Genomic DNA, 15210 nt, shown 5'->3' on the forward strand with positions numbered 1-15210 from the left:
TTTAATAATTATACAGAATTTTAATAATTACACAAAGTCTTGTTACTTTTGAAACTTTATTTGATTGAAAACTAAAGAGAAATTAGTATAGCTTGACTTGATTTAATTTAATATGAATCATAACATTTAAACGAATTATGAATTTATTCCTATAACAATGAAAAAGAATATAACATGAATTCCTGTAGTTCAAGAATGAAGACTTGAGTTTAACACAAAGGAGAGGATACGACGATTGTGTTGCACGAATGATTCATAATAATCCATCATAATTACAAATGAATTCCCATCTGCAGATGCAACATTAAGCAGAACAAGGAAGCATATTTAACTACAGATCCTCAAATAACCATCTTCTGTTCCAATAAGAAACAATCGAGAGAAAGGAAGTATACTGATACTTGATAATGCCGACAAGCTTCTCATTCCGTTATCAGAAGAAACATAGAGCTTCTGGGGGATAATGTGATGCTGCCCATCCTGTATCATGAAACCACATAACCATGACGAAAATTTTGAAAAATCAATATCATCATTAAACGATGACAAGCGCAAAGGAATACAGACAGGCCTACAAGGTTGTATAACCCATGCAACTGAAAGCTTTATAGCTTATATCGAACAAGAAAATTTTCAGCACTCCCTTAGTATATGCTCTCCCACAAAAAACTTGACTACTTCCACGGCTCTCTCAAAAATTTAAAATAGGGTCTTGCTAGGATACATGTTAAAGAATAAAAAAATAGAAATTGTGTCGAAAAAAAATCAAATTTTAAACTTTTGAGAAATAGAATTCACAAGTTCCAAGACGCTATTTCTACATTTAGTTCATTAACATAGGTGCCTTTAGGGCACTTGTTAACATTTTCTTTTAAAAAAGCAAACAACATAAAATGCCACGTGTCATGATTTCAATGGAGATGATAATTTTTTGTCTTAATTCTCTAGTTCTCAAGGGAAAGGGGTTTTGGCAAACCGGAGTTCGGCTGGGAAAATTTTAGCCAAGATTCAAATTCGGGTACTGGAGAGGGTGTATTAAGAGAGGACTGAAATTGTTTCTTTATCAAGCACATGCATTGCACTCCCTTTCAGAGGTGAATGGCAGGAAGGTGAGTTATCTACAAATGTTTTTAGTACATTCATCATATATTACTGGAGAGCAGGATCCATTTGAACAAGCAAAGGGAAAAGAAAATCGCATTCAAGTGACAATGGTATAAAAAACTAAAGCAAGAATGAACAGAGTTATTTTGATGTCTAAAATTAGGTGCTATGCATAATCAACAAAACAAACCCTCGCTAATTCCTATCCTCATCACGCAAGGGTGAGCCTCAAAGAAAGGCAAGCATACCGTTTCATTGACAGATTTAGACAAGGAAAGAAGCCCAATCCTATTCCGGGAAATTGAAATAACATCTTGGCCCCAAATGGAGAAACTAGATATGCCATCGGAATGGCCTCTGAAAATAATGGGCTGTGATGGTAAATTCCTGCATGAGAAATAAAGAGATGAGCTACAGGATATATCTATCCAGAAATATGAGAGAAAGTTTGTCATTTTAGTTAAGGTACTTGTCATCTTCATTTAGGTTCTTCTTTAGGAATATTTTTCGAATAAAAATGCAATATATATCAAGCAGACTGCAGAAGAATCAAATGTATGATAACCATACAAGAGTATGGGTCAAACAAGTTAGTTTTTATAATCATTTTGATTACTAAGAAATTAAAGAATGTTCTAGAGTGCAGTTATATGCATCTCTATCTTGTAAAAACATTCTTACTGTGGAGTTTATAAACCACCAGTAGGTGTATATGCCCATAAAGGGTGATAAGATAGGAACAGGTATAATGACAGATGCACTTGGCCCCCCTGTTTATTTTTTTTCAATTATAGATATAAGTATTAAATACAATTGTAGCTGCATTCCAAAACTTTCGGGAACCGAAGCAACTGATAAGTGATATGACAGGTCACGGAAGATCAAACTATGCTCTAAATATCATGTTGAAGTTATAATATTTATTTAGATAAAAAGAGGAGAGAAATAATAAGAACTTGAATATTATTGATAATAACTTGATACAAAAGACTAAACAATGACCCCTTTATGTAGGGATACAAGACTCCTAATCCTAAATAGCAAAATCAAGAAAATCATAATAATATCTAAGTAATATAAAAGATAATATTAGATATTTTATAATATTCAAATTGGAAGAATTCCCCTGATTACATAATAGAATGCAGAACTTTGAAGATCTGAATCTCCCTATGCCCAAAGGCCCCAACACTCTCAAATGACAAGATAGATTCCCTTTACTTCCTTATTGATAAACATAACCTAATTATTTCCAACTAACTACCTAATCGAGTAACAAATATATGGTAGGGTTGCATGACATGATCATCCTTAAAATTTCAGCCAACCATTTGCTTTACCTTCTAAGTTCTAAGAATTTTCATGTGTCAAAGAAAGACAAATTTGATCTCTAATAGAAGAAACTTGAGACAGCTTTAAATTGTGCAATTTTTTTAAGGATTTGAAGATTCATGAGGGGTTACATCACTTACATTCTCAAGTCCCACACTCGTAAAGTTCTGTCCAGTGAGCTTGAAATGAGCAGATGTTCTTCAGGTGATGCCAACTGTAAACAAAGACGTTGACGAAGCTGTGAGTAGAATCAAAGTGTGTAGTCCCTAATATTTTGACATTTGAACATAAGTGACATACCTTTGTCACATATCCATCATGGGCACGCCAAGAAGAAATGACATTTCCACTTTTTGCATCAAATAATTTACAGTGACCAGAACTTAGTCCAGTTGCAATTAAAGAAGGTGAGGTGGAAATTCCACCAGCTTGATTCTTGTTAGAACCAGAGGAACAAATGGCAGAAATAAGTGAATGAAAACTAGGTTCATTAGATTCCCCCCTCCATATATGAAGCTTTTGACCCCGAGCAACATCAATGAACCTGAACAATACAGAAAAACTTTTAAGTTGAAGAGCATTGGCATATTTTCTAGCGTATACGTGATTGAAATGGCAATTGAAACAGAATTAATTCACCTGAGAGAACCATTTCCAGTGCCAACTACAAGAGTTTCAGAAGAGTCTAACAGATGCATGCAAGTATAAAGGCTTGAATCAAAAGCACTAGACAACATTCCATTTGACAGAGTATTCAAATTAAGGACATTTGCCTGGTCACTGTTAATTTTTGGCACAGATGCTGGATGACTCGTAGGATGGCCAGACTCTGTTTCGGACTCGGCAAATACTGACATTTGCTTTCCTGTTTGACTATTCCAAATATGAATTGTTCCATCACAAGAAGCCACTCTTCCTCTGGACGATAAAATGCAAATATCGTTCACAACCTAAAATTTGAGATGAGTAATAAGTTCATATTCATAGGAAATGTTGCGGCAGAAAAATGCAAATTGAAAAGCCATTTGAATCAGTAAAATCCTATAAGCACAGCTCAAGTCAAGTCAAGGGTAATTGTTACGATTGGTTATACTAATAGTTGTATTTTGTTGCACTAGTTAATACATCCAATTATACCATAGCTCCTTTAGTTTAAAATCATCATCCATCATACTTCACTTTGTGTTAGCATATCAATACCATAGCTGAAAAAACCTGTAACCGCAGCTCAACTCAAGGGTAATAGTGCCGATTGGCTACACTAATAGTTGTATTTTGTTGCACTAGTTCCTAATACACTCAATTATACCACAGGCCCTTCTGTTAAAAATCATCATCCATCATGCTTCACTTTGTAGTTAGCATACTGATACCATAGTTGAAACTTGACAGTACTGAATAGTTCTCCACTGTGGAAATATATAAATACTATATGGATGTAGACCAAGCAGTAGTTCTGTATGGTTGAAGAGTGTCATTTTTAGCATAAGTAAAGAAACAAACCTCTTCATGGCCATAATATCCGGACAGACAGTTAGATCGGCTCAGTTCCCACTTCAGAACAGTTCCTTTATATCCTTGGCCAATTCCAGCAGTATAAATGGTACATTCATCCTGATCAACAGCCAGAGACCTCACTGCTCCATGATGTGCACGTACAGAGTATATTACAGATGCTCTAATCTTCCATGGAAGATCATCTTTTTGGACCCCCACCCGCCCAAGAAATGCAGGCCCATCCCAGATGGTGGCTGGACTAGGGAACCAAAACCATGGTTCATGGTTCACTTGGTATGACATTCCTTCTTGCATTACTACTGGGCTTTGATGAACTTTTAATGGTCTTCTCTGAATCAAATTTTTGGCCCCTCTACTTCCTTGGGATTGTGGAATTGACCATCCAACCCCATTAAGCAACAACTTTGCTGGATTGTATTCAGATGTCAATCCCTGGGAAATTGCAGGTCTTCTAGTAATGTTATTTTCTGACCCATTTCTTGATGATTCTCCTGCATATTCCCACTGAACCACAGCGGGTTTAAAAGAAGAAAAAAAAAGAAACATGTACATGAGGCTATGCGACAGAAATTGTCTCATAAACAAAAACTATTTAATTTTTATAGGGGGGGGGGGGGGAAGAATAAAACAAATGTAATCGTAGGATACCTTCCAGTTATGACGGCGTAGAAGAAATTGTTCAAGAAGCAACCATGTAGTACAACATTGACGAAGTTTCTCTATCCCAAGAAGAGATGAAAAGGAGGTATAGAGAAGCAACCTGCATGAGTTATGACCCATAAAGTTTTACACATACTGAGAAAATAAAGGAAGAAAATAAGGCAAATAAATCAGACATAGTATGAAATACAGCCAAGTTGAACGTGAGCCTAGGTTGACATGACTATTTACAGTGGAGAATCAATTTCACTTTGATGACATCTCTTTCCCACGTTTTACAAAATTAAGTCACATATCTACCTGATAAAATGACCTTTTTAGCAATACCCAACCTAATGTCAAAATTAAAAACATAACTCTCATGGTTTCAGGTAAATGTGTAGATTACGTGACTTCACCAAATGCCAACAGTGTGTGTTTTCAAGACTGAGCTCTAATACATTAAGTAATTCTCACATGCTTCTCAAATTATGAGTGAACCTTTTATTCTAAGGACAGGTGGAACAATAGAACATGCAATATCAGGTAGTAATGTGCCTAACCTTTGTAAATCAAGATGAAACTGAAGCTGGGTTGAGAAACCAGAGTAGTATAATTAATTGATGCTTATAATGACTTATATATGCACAAGGATATTTTAGGAACAGTGATTGTATACACGCACAGTGAATTCTATTTTCATTTGGTGTTATGAATATGGATTATGTTTAACCATTAGTATTAACAGCAAAAGATAAAGACAAAGGCAAAGAATGGAGTCTTTGCCTTGTTCAGACACTATGCTCTGAATTTAATTAAGACTTAGGAGTGCTTAAATTTTACAAAATAATATAAAATAATATCCCACAAAGGTAAAGATTCAGAACTAAAATGCCAATGATAAATAGAACATCCTAAATCTAACAATTAGGATCGCCTAACCACATATATCGTCTTTTGTCTATCTGCTCTAGTATTGTGTGGGTGGTGGGAATCTTCATACTATATATGGGATTACATGCCTTTCACTATAAAAAGGGGTTTATTGCAATTAACTTATAAAATTTGATAACAACCACTAGTGTGACACAAAAAAATCTAATTTCTGTTTACCCTTGTGTGATTTCCTTCTCATCCTTTTCTTACATACCATTATCTCCTCTCCTTTACCTAGTGTTATTCTAGTTTTGCATTAAATAGCCAAGGAGAGTGGTTTCTCCCACCATAAAACCTGCTCTGAAGTTAAGTTTTGACACTCACACTAGATCCATACGAGTCTCAATTTGGAAGTCTCCTCCAATTTTTAATTTCGTAACCTTCAAGTTTCTGCCAACAGCAGTCGAACCTTTAGAAATTTCCTGGGAGAAAGCAAGCTCATCAAATAGTTCTTTAAGTTTTGGAAGAATATGCAATGCCGTCAAATCTGCTCCCATCCGCTGACAAATTCCAAAAAGGGTAGTAGCAGCAACCTGACAAACAGAAGGCAACTAAGAATTATTTAACAATTTAAGCAACTTGTTAATGGACAAGATGAATTATGGCAAATAAATGGTTCATACATCACCAAAGTATCAGGATACAATTGAAGTAAACTGTTTGAAATATAACTTCGGAGAATTGCAGAACACAAACAATTTGGAAGAAGGGTCATAGTGTGTTAATATGTTTTAGGTGCAATTCAAAACCCATGAGCCAGGGAACAAGCTTCAATCATTGAACACCATAATAACATTTTGATTATTCTAATCAAAACAAGGCATAAAAAAGTTCTAACATATTCATGTAAAACTGTAAATCCTTAGTGACTTGTGATTGAAAAGCAAAATTTCCTTGGTAAAGGGTAAAGCTAAGCCGCTATTTAGCCAATGGATCTAAGTAAAGGGTGACAGATCCAAAAAAAAAACATTGAAGAATTTGAGGAACCTGAAGCACTGCAATTTCCATATGTTTCTGCATAAGAACCCCAACGTGTATGCAACTTATGTCCTGTGTATTCACAAAGCATTCAATAGTTAATTGTTATACAATATTTACTGGCAATTAACGCATTTTGAAGCCAAAAAGGAATATAAAACTTACTTCAAGCAGCTCCTTTACAATGATTTCTTCTGTTAAGAAAGCTACAAGGCCATCTAAAGTCATCATACAATCAATAAGTGCTAAAGCACTCCAACTCTGGACAGGATCAGGCTTATTCATGCATGACACATCAATGAAGGATCGGATAACGTTTTTCAGTAATGGTAACATCTGTTTAACAATAAAGGATTCCCCAAAAATACCCCCTGGGAAGTCAAAAAATGAAAAAGAATTCAAACTGAAGGTCTCAGTAATGAAAATATGGAAAAATACGTAAGCCAATTAACTAAGAATACCAATTCTGACCAGCACATCAATGCCGTCTACACATAATCCTTTCCCAAAGCAGTGAACAAGAGGCAAGATAGTCTGATTCAATAACATAGGGTTAATAAAACAATAGTGACTGCACCTAAGTGGGAGTGTGTGCATGTGGACAACGGAGAACATATTACTGAAGGTTGTGGCAAAGCTAAAATTACCTGATGGATGGTAATTGGTACACCAATCTCCTCACTAGAACCGATTAGGAGCACCGAAGCAGAGGCAGCTGAACTCTTATCCGGGGAAATATACAAGTTTGATAAGACCAATGGGTGAATAGTTTCCAGGTATGCTTGTTTACCGACGCGGTTCCATATTTCACGTACAAATGAATCTTGTAAAAGGGAAACCTTTAAATGTAAATAACCTGTGTTCTGCAAAAAGAACTAAATATAAAGTCTGAAAAATTTTAAAGACTAAAATAAAATAAAAGACATCTGCAGATTAAATAAAGTTCACAACATGAAGTTAGCAACTAGCCTGTAAAATTTTCTGTATGGTTGGCAATATTAATGTTTTCACTGCTTGTGCTGTTAAGCATTTCATCAACTCCTCCAGCAGTATGTATGCACATTCAGCTTCAGTATCACTCACAGCATTCACTATTAGTGGTAAGCAATAAGTAGCACACTTTTCTGTAGCAAATGAACCCATATGTCTGAGAGCTCCCTGCTTTGCAAGATTTGCAGCAAACCGAAGACGAGATTCATCTTTAGCTACAAGCTGAAGTGGAGCAAGAAACAAGTAGGATGACTTGATTGTTTTCGGAAAATAAGGTGATTCCAGAAGAATTTTGGCCGATGGCCGCCTATATAGAAAAAACTTATATTTCATTAACATGATAGAAACAACAGACCCATAAAAAGCATACCTAATAAGGACAAACACATGCATTTAGTTTCAGATGCACGTGGGTGCACTGATACCTCATCCAATCCTTTTGGATGCATGCTTCGACAAGTATTCTAACATGAGGAGGTAGTTCCTGCAGAAATCCTGGTAAGGTTCCATCTTCCAAGTATACTGCCAATGAGATTGAATCAAAGAGTGGCCTGCAAAGATGAAGTTCTGCCAAGAGACAACCGACAGAAAATATGTCCCCTGCAATATCTTCAGAGGCAATTCTAGAAGAAGACAATTTCTGCCTCCAGAGTAGCAAGTCTGGATATCCTGAGGAGTCTTCAGCTTCCTCTTTCATATGTTGAAGAAAAGATATATGATTCATTTTATGCGGCATCCAATAATTTTGGTCAATCAAAGATACTTTGCTTGTATTATTACTCAATGTCACTGCTGTTGGATCTCCCAAAGATGAGATGTTCTTCCTTTTCATTTGACTTAATGGGTAATGGTAACAAGCATTCAAATGCCTAGCATGTTCCGAAAATGCAGATGCTTGTTCCAGTTCTTGTAGATAAGCAGTTTCAGATAGAAGAGATGTCTCTCGCTGCATCTCATTTGTTTGGATCAAAACTTTGGCATATTTATTGGACCCATTACGTGTTATTCTGGCAGTGGCATGACGAATGGGGTGTGGTCGCATAAAGAGCTGACGGCGTCCTGTTGATCTTGGCATTGTGGATTCTGATAGAGGAAGCATGACATTCTTGGCAACAACTGCTGCCTGGCCAGACATTTTGTACCCAAAGATTATATCTATCCAGTGATGGAGTTGAAATGACACCCTATTGCTTTCCAATGCATCACGATGCAATTTAATGAAATCCTCGGGGCTCTCTGCCCAAGAAGGTATAGCCAAATCAGTCATACCATCATGTATCGATCTAAAAATTTGGGCATCACAATAAAACTCTGGAATGCATTCATCGGGCGTCCATTGATAGAGCCTCTGCATTGTGGAAGGATATTCATTAGGTTCATAAACTGAACGAACAGCCATTCGAAGAACACTCAAAGGCAACCTTCTTGCTTTATAACTGCAGACAGCCAATTCAGACAGACATTCATCTGATACGTGATGAGGGATTTCAGAGGTTGAATAGGTGAAATCCAACTGTTCATCACCTTTTGCCAAGCGCCATTTGCTCTTGCTTAAGTCTCGCCACCCTGCATCACAATTATCATCGGGTTTTAAGCTAAAATCAACAACCCACGGCATTACTGGATGAAATGTATGGTCCCCCCACCTTCTTCCTGCTAATCTGTTTAAGATGAGTAAATACTCAAAATTACTTAGTTCTCCTCTCCACCACTGATGAAAACTAGAATGCCAATCTATTAATTGAGAAAGCTTTAGATCAGCGTAAAGATCATTAGAATGACAACCACAATTATAACAACCAATTTTTGCAGGTTTCGAATTATCGCTTTCACTCTGTTGCAAAGGTAAATTAAATTCCGATACAGGTTCATTCCATAATCTCAGCCAAGACCATAACGAGTCAGTCAACATGATATTGGATGGGCATATATTACCATGGGAAACCCCTAAACCATGCAAGTACAGTAAAGCTGAGAGTAGCTGATATATAAGAAATATTCTATTCCAATCAGACTTTAAGGCATTAGGGTTAAAATGAAGAATACTTTCCAAGTTGTATGGAGTCTTTGGAAGCACTGTGTTAGCGTGATCAGATGTTTTTAAAATTGCAAGTACAGGAGCTATGTTTGGGTGCCTCAAAGATCCTGGAAAATAATCTTCTTCAAATGATGGAAACCCAATTAAACTAAGGAAATTCATACTGTCCCGTCCAGATGCTTTCCCTTCAATGAAGCGATCAAGTGATTCTAACACATGATCTTCAGTTGACCTGGACAAGAAATCAGTGGCAACCTCTTGAAGTGCAGAATAGGAAGACTTTCCAACACGAGCAATCGGGGCAAGTGAAGTGATTGTCCTCAAGCAAGAAAACCTTCCAGAGTGATTACAAGTCGTATTCCTGGGCGGAGTTTTTCCAGTTTTAGACTCATCAGATAAGGTAAATCTATTTCCAACATTGACAACATCATTATATTGGTCACCACCAATATCAAGATAATCACTCCTAGTGCTTTCACTACTATCCAAAATATATTCATTTCTGCAAACAGAACAAGAGTTTATTACTTACAAGTAATTTAGATAAACATGAAAATTAAGTACTTAAAGCATAAACGCTTATCGTATAAGTGCTTTTGTATAAGTTATTTCTATAACTAAAGATAAAATAAAGTCAAAGTGTTTTTATATAAGCCAAGTTGTTTTCACTTTTCATAATCTATCTTGGAGAGCCTATGGGAATAAGCTAAAAACAGGTTATGGACATGTTTTAAACTCTTTACATAAGCTCTTTCAACCAATCTCACTAGTGCTTATGTAAGTAGATAAGCACAAATAAGTCAATCCAAACATCCGTAATTTCACAACAATAACTAAAACATCAACAAAAAAGTTATAACTATTACAAGAATACATAAAAGAAGAAATAAATCAAAACATCTCAGATAGTAATTACAAAAACATAAAGTTTAAACTAAAGTAAAATGGCATTTCATAACAAAAACTAATCGAAAAAAAAGGGGGGGGATGATAATGAAGCACATGAAACTTACACATAACTGGTAAAACAATTCTTGTCATGACTAGACATGTACTGCAGTATAAATTGACCGCTTGAAGCTTCACCACCTGATCTACCAGTAATCTATTTTCCAAAAACAAAAACTTAAAGCAAATTAAAAAATTGATTGAGATAATAAAAAATTGATCCGAAAATTGAAAAATAGAGTAAAAGAAGAGAGAGAGAGAGAGAGAGAGAGAGAGAGAGACATGTAGAATAGCTGATGATCCGAAAGGAAAAGGAGAATTGGAGATGGCATAATTGAAGACGAGTTGATCAGAGAAATCTGAGTTGATTCGGAGTTGGAGACACTCGAAGCACTCGCTTTCTCCCTTCATTGAATCACTTCTTTACTGAGTCAACTCGGCCATTTTCTCATTCTTTGCTTCTTTCTTCTTCAATACCGCACACTGGTTACAATTACTACTTTATTAGCTTTTTGTATTATTTGTTGATTGATATGGATATGGATATAAATATGATATTTTAATCAGAGGATTTCGCACACTCTTCTCTTAGAGTAGTGAATAAACTGCACCTATCAGTCTTGCTGGTGAGAGCATCAAGGTTAGTTGGGGATTGGGGGAACGAGGTTTTGCACCCTTTGATATTTGCAATTTTGCATGATATTAGTCATTTTTTTAAGGAAAACGATTATTTTTTTAATATAATACATGTGTTTATAATTTTTAAGGAAATGTTTGGTTGATGGAAGAGAGATTTTATTTTTAATAGATAGGATGAAAGTATATGTTTGATTCAAAAAAGAAAACGAAATAATTTTTGTTTATTGTTTTATAATAGATGAAAATAAAAGAAAAAAAATACATCAAAATAGATTTAGAAGGAGAAACTTTTGATATATCATCAAACTAAATTTGCTTTAAATGAATTGGGCTCAGTATTAGTTTTACATCTACAATTAGCTAGATGTTAAATTAGTTAGATTCAGGAAAAGGGAGTGGATGAGAGAAATTTAATATTAGTTAAAAGTGTATTTGAAGAAGATGAGAGGGATGTTAGATAAATTTTAAGTGTATTAAGTTACTTTCTCTCTAAATTTTTTAGAGAATAAAAGAAAGTTTAAGAAAAGTTTTCTTTTTCTTTCATTTTTTTTAAAAGTTGAACCAAACATACATAATTTAAAATATTATATTTTCATCTTTTTGAAAAAAAAAATGTATGGACAAAATCGAATATTACTACATATATGTTTGTGAGAATTGGGAACATCAAATTAAATTTTAAATTATTTTTTAAAATCCAACTGAATCAAACCGTACAAATAATTTAAATACTTATTTTTTATTAGTATGATATATTACATTTATATATTATTTATTTGTTTTTAATTATTTTCTTAATAATAATTATTAGTTTACTTTAATATTTTACTTTTGCTATTTAATATAATTCAAATATAATCGATCAATGTTAATTTGTGATGTTAAATTTTAATATATTTATTTGTTATATTTTGCATCAAATCTATTATTTTATTGTGTTTTTTAAATATCAGTATTAATATATTGATTGGAAAAATTAAATATTTATTTTGGTTTACATTATGAATTTTTTATTCACGTAAAATTGAGATGGTATGTTGATCTTAAATGAAAGCTTATTCATCAACTTGCAATTCATGTCATAATGACCCTTAACGGAAACATAAAAGAAAACTTTATCTATAATGATAAATTTGGATGATGGTAATGTGTTTTGATGACCTTAGAGGGGAAATTGATATTTGAGCTTATACGGTCTTAAATTTGATAAATTGAGATGGTTGTTGCCTCAGTGACCATGGATATGAAACTTGACATTTGAGCCTTTATGATCATAAATTCTATAAATTTGGACGGTGATATTGTACCTTGATGATGGTTTAGAAAGTGAAAATTGATATTTTAGCATAAATAATCAAAAATTCGATAAATTGGGATGATGTTATGTGCCTTGATGATTATGGATGTCATATTTGATATCTGAGCCTAGAGAGTCTTAAATTCGATAAATTGAGATGATAGTATTCTACTTCGATAACCGTACATGCGAAATTTGGTATTTGAACCTAGATGATCATATATTTGATAATTTGGGATGATAATATTGTGTCTTGATCATCTTACATTCAAACTTCAATATTTGAGCCTAGATAAACCTAAATTTGAAAAATTGGGATGATTATTACTTGGTTGACCATGAATGTGAATTTGATATTTGAGTTTATATGATCCTTAAGTCTATAAATTGGAGCGATGACATTGTAGGTACCTTGATGACCTTGAAAACAAAAATTGGTATTTGAGCATAAATATTCATAAATTTGACAAATTGGGATGATGATATTGTGTCTTGATGAAATTGGATACAAAATTAGGTTTTTGAGACTAGATAGTCCTAAATTGATAAATTGAGATTATACTATTGTACCTCCATAACCTTACATGAAAATTCGACATCTGAACCTAGATGATCATCATTTCAATAAATTGGGATGATACTATTGTGTCTTGATTACATTAGATGTAAATTTGATATTTGAGTATAATGTTCTTAAATTTGGTACTTTGAAATGATGGTATTGTGTTTGGGTGCCAACTATATAGAATTGTATCCCGATGACTTTGTATGTAAAATTTGATATTTTAATTTAGATGATCATAAATTCGATAAATAGAGATGATTGTTGCATTGATGACCATGGATGCAAAGCTTGATATTTGAGCTTATATGATCGTAAATTCGGTAAATTGGGATAATGACATTGTGTCTTGGTGATCTTGAAAGCAAAAATTGACATTTTAGTCTTAATGATTTTTAATTATTTAAAGTGAGATGGTGGTATTATGTCTAAATGACCTTCGATGCGAAATTAAGTAATCCTAGTTGATCTTAAATTCGATCAATTGGGATGATGGTATAATGTAGTATTCTTTTATTGACGACTTTGGATGCAAAATTTGATGTTTTAGACTAAAGAGTTCCTAAATTCGTTAAATTTTGATGGTAGTGTTGTGGCTTCATGACTTTGGACACATTATTTGATATTTTAGCCTAAAAATGTCTCAAATTCAATAAATTTTGATGATGGTATTGTGCCTTAATGACTTTGGACGCAAAATTTGATATTTTAGCCTAGATGATCCTCAATCAATTGATATAATGGTAGTACACATCGATGACCTTGGATTTATAAATCAATAGTTGAGCTTAAATTATCCTAAAGTTGATAAATAGGGACGGTGCTATTGTGCCTCAATGATTTTAAATGGGAAATTTGTTATGTAAGTCTAGTTGACCATAACTTCAATAAATAAATTGAGATGTTTGACACGTGCCACAAATAATCAGGTTTAAAATTTTATATTTGAATTGAAATTCCTAATTTCAAAATTGGGATAACGGCATTGTGTTTTGGTGACCTTGGATGCAAAACTTGACATTTGACTTTAGATGGTCCTTAATTCAAAATAATTAAATGGTACTAATGTTCCTTGATGACTTTGGATTTGCAATATATTAAAACAATATATGATTAGACAAAGATGAACAATATTTGATTCTCCAATTATTTTAGTATATATTGTCCACTGTCTGCTAGCATTTCAAGCATCTAACAATGAGATTGAGCATGTTGTAGTTGCACCAATACATGATTGAAAAATTGTGCCTCAATTTGTTGTTGCTGCTTATTATGCCATCTTGACCATCACATTAGAGCAAATGTTCATGTCCGAGAGTACTAATGATAGCTGCTTAAATGATACTATAAATGACGAGTATCTTTGTGCTAAGTTGCACATAGTAGATCTCGTCGGATTAGAAAGAGCTAAAAGAACAAGAAGTGACGAGTGATGGCATGTTTTGACATTATATAGTCACTAGTCATTTAATATGTAAATCAGGAATTCACATTAACAAAGGCCTTCTAGCACTTGGTAAGGTTTTAGTGCACTTGGTGATGAAAAGAAACCAAAGGAATGTGTTCATGTTCCAAATGGGACAACAAACTTACTAGGCTTTTGCATATATATCTTTAACTTTTCTTTATCCCCTGATTCTTCAAATTCCTCAACAAATAATAGGAAGCTCATATATTTTAAGATTCTATTATGCTACAAACACATCTTTTATATCGCAAATATTCACCTATGTTGGATCTGGATCATTCACAACCGGAATGTTACAATTTCTTATAACAAAAAAAAATAAATAAATAACTACTGTTGATAAAATAGGACACATGCATATGAAATCCTAGTTTTCAATTTTTTGTTTACTTGCTTTTATAAATGATTTTGTAGGTTTCACTTGGGAATAAAAAACATAACTATAATGAAAGGTCAATTGTTTCTCATACTTTAATAATTTTTGTTATAATTGATCCCTCACAATTGGATATATAACATGTGTCAATTGTTGTATCTATTTACACACAAGTAGGGATGAGAATAGATTAGGCTGTCCGTCAGGGGCCTATGGCCTAGTCTACTTATGGTTCTGACCTGACCTATTTAATAAAAAAGGTAGGCTCTATTGATTTAAATAGGTCAGGCTCAGACTTATAAAAAAGTCTATTAGGCCTGACAGGCCGACACACACACATATATATATATATATATATATATATATATATATTTTATTATTTATT

General features: G+C 33.8%; 1 protein-coding gene across 1 annotated transcript; it reads right to left on the minus strand.

The window, feature by feature from the left end:
- Positions 1–125: 125 nt before the first annotated feature.
- Positions 126–11190, minus strand: LOC101500330 (protein GFS12). The gene is made up of 16 exons (XM_004496610.4): positions 10766–11190; positions 10549–10640; positions 7923–10037; positions 7477–7804; positions 7155–7370; positions 6969–7041; positions 6673–6878; positions 6517–6579; positions 5854–6062; positions 4603–4714; positions 3940–4458; positions 3076–3386; positions 2737–2980; positions 2577–2650; positions 1353–1491; positions 126–480 (listed from the first exon to the last, which is right to left on the minus strand). Exons 1-16 carry the CDS (start codon positions 10892–10894, stop codon positions 328–330), a joined length of 4983 nt encoding a protein of 1660 aa, XP_004496667.1. The 5' UTR covers positions 10895–11190; the 3' UTR covers positions 126–327.
- Positions 11191–15210: the final 4020 nt, after the last annotated feature.

This window comes from Cicer arietinum, chromosome 4 (genome assembly GCF_000331145.2).
Source record: "Cicer arietinum cultivar CDC Frontier isolate Library 1 chromosome 4, Cicar.CDCFrontier_v2.0, whole genome shotgun sequence".
NCBI classification, from domain to species: Eukaryota; Viridiplantae; Streptophyta; class Magnoliopsida; order Fabales; family Fabaceae; genus Cicer; species Cicer arietinum.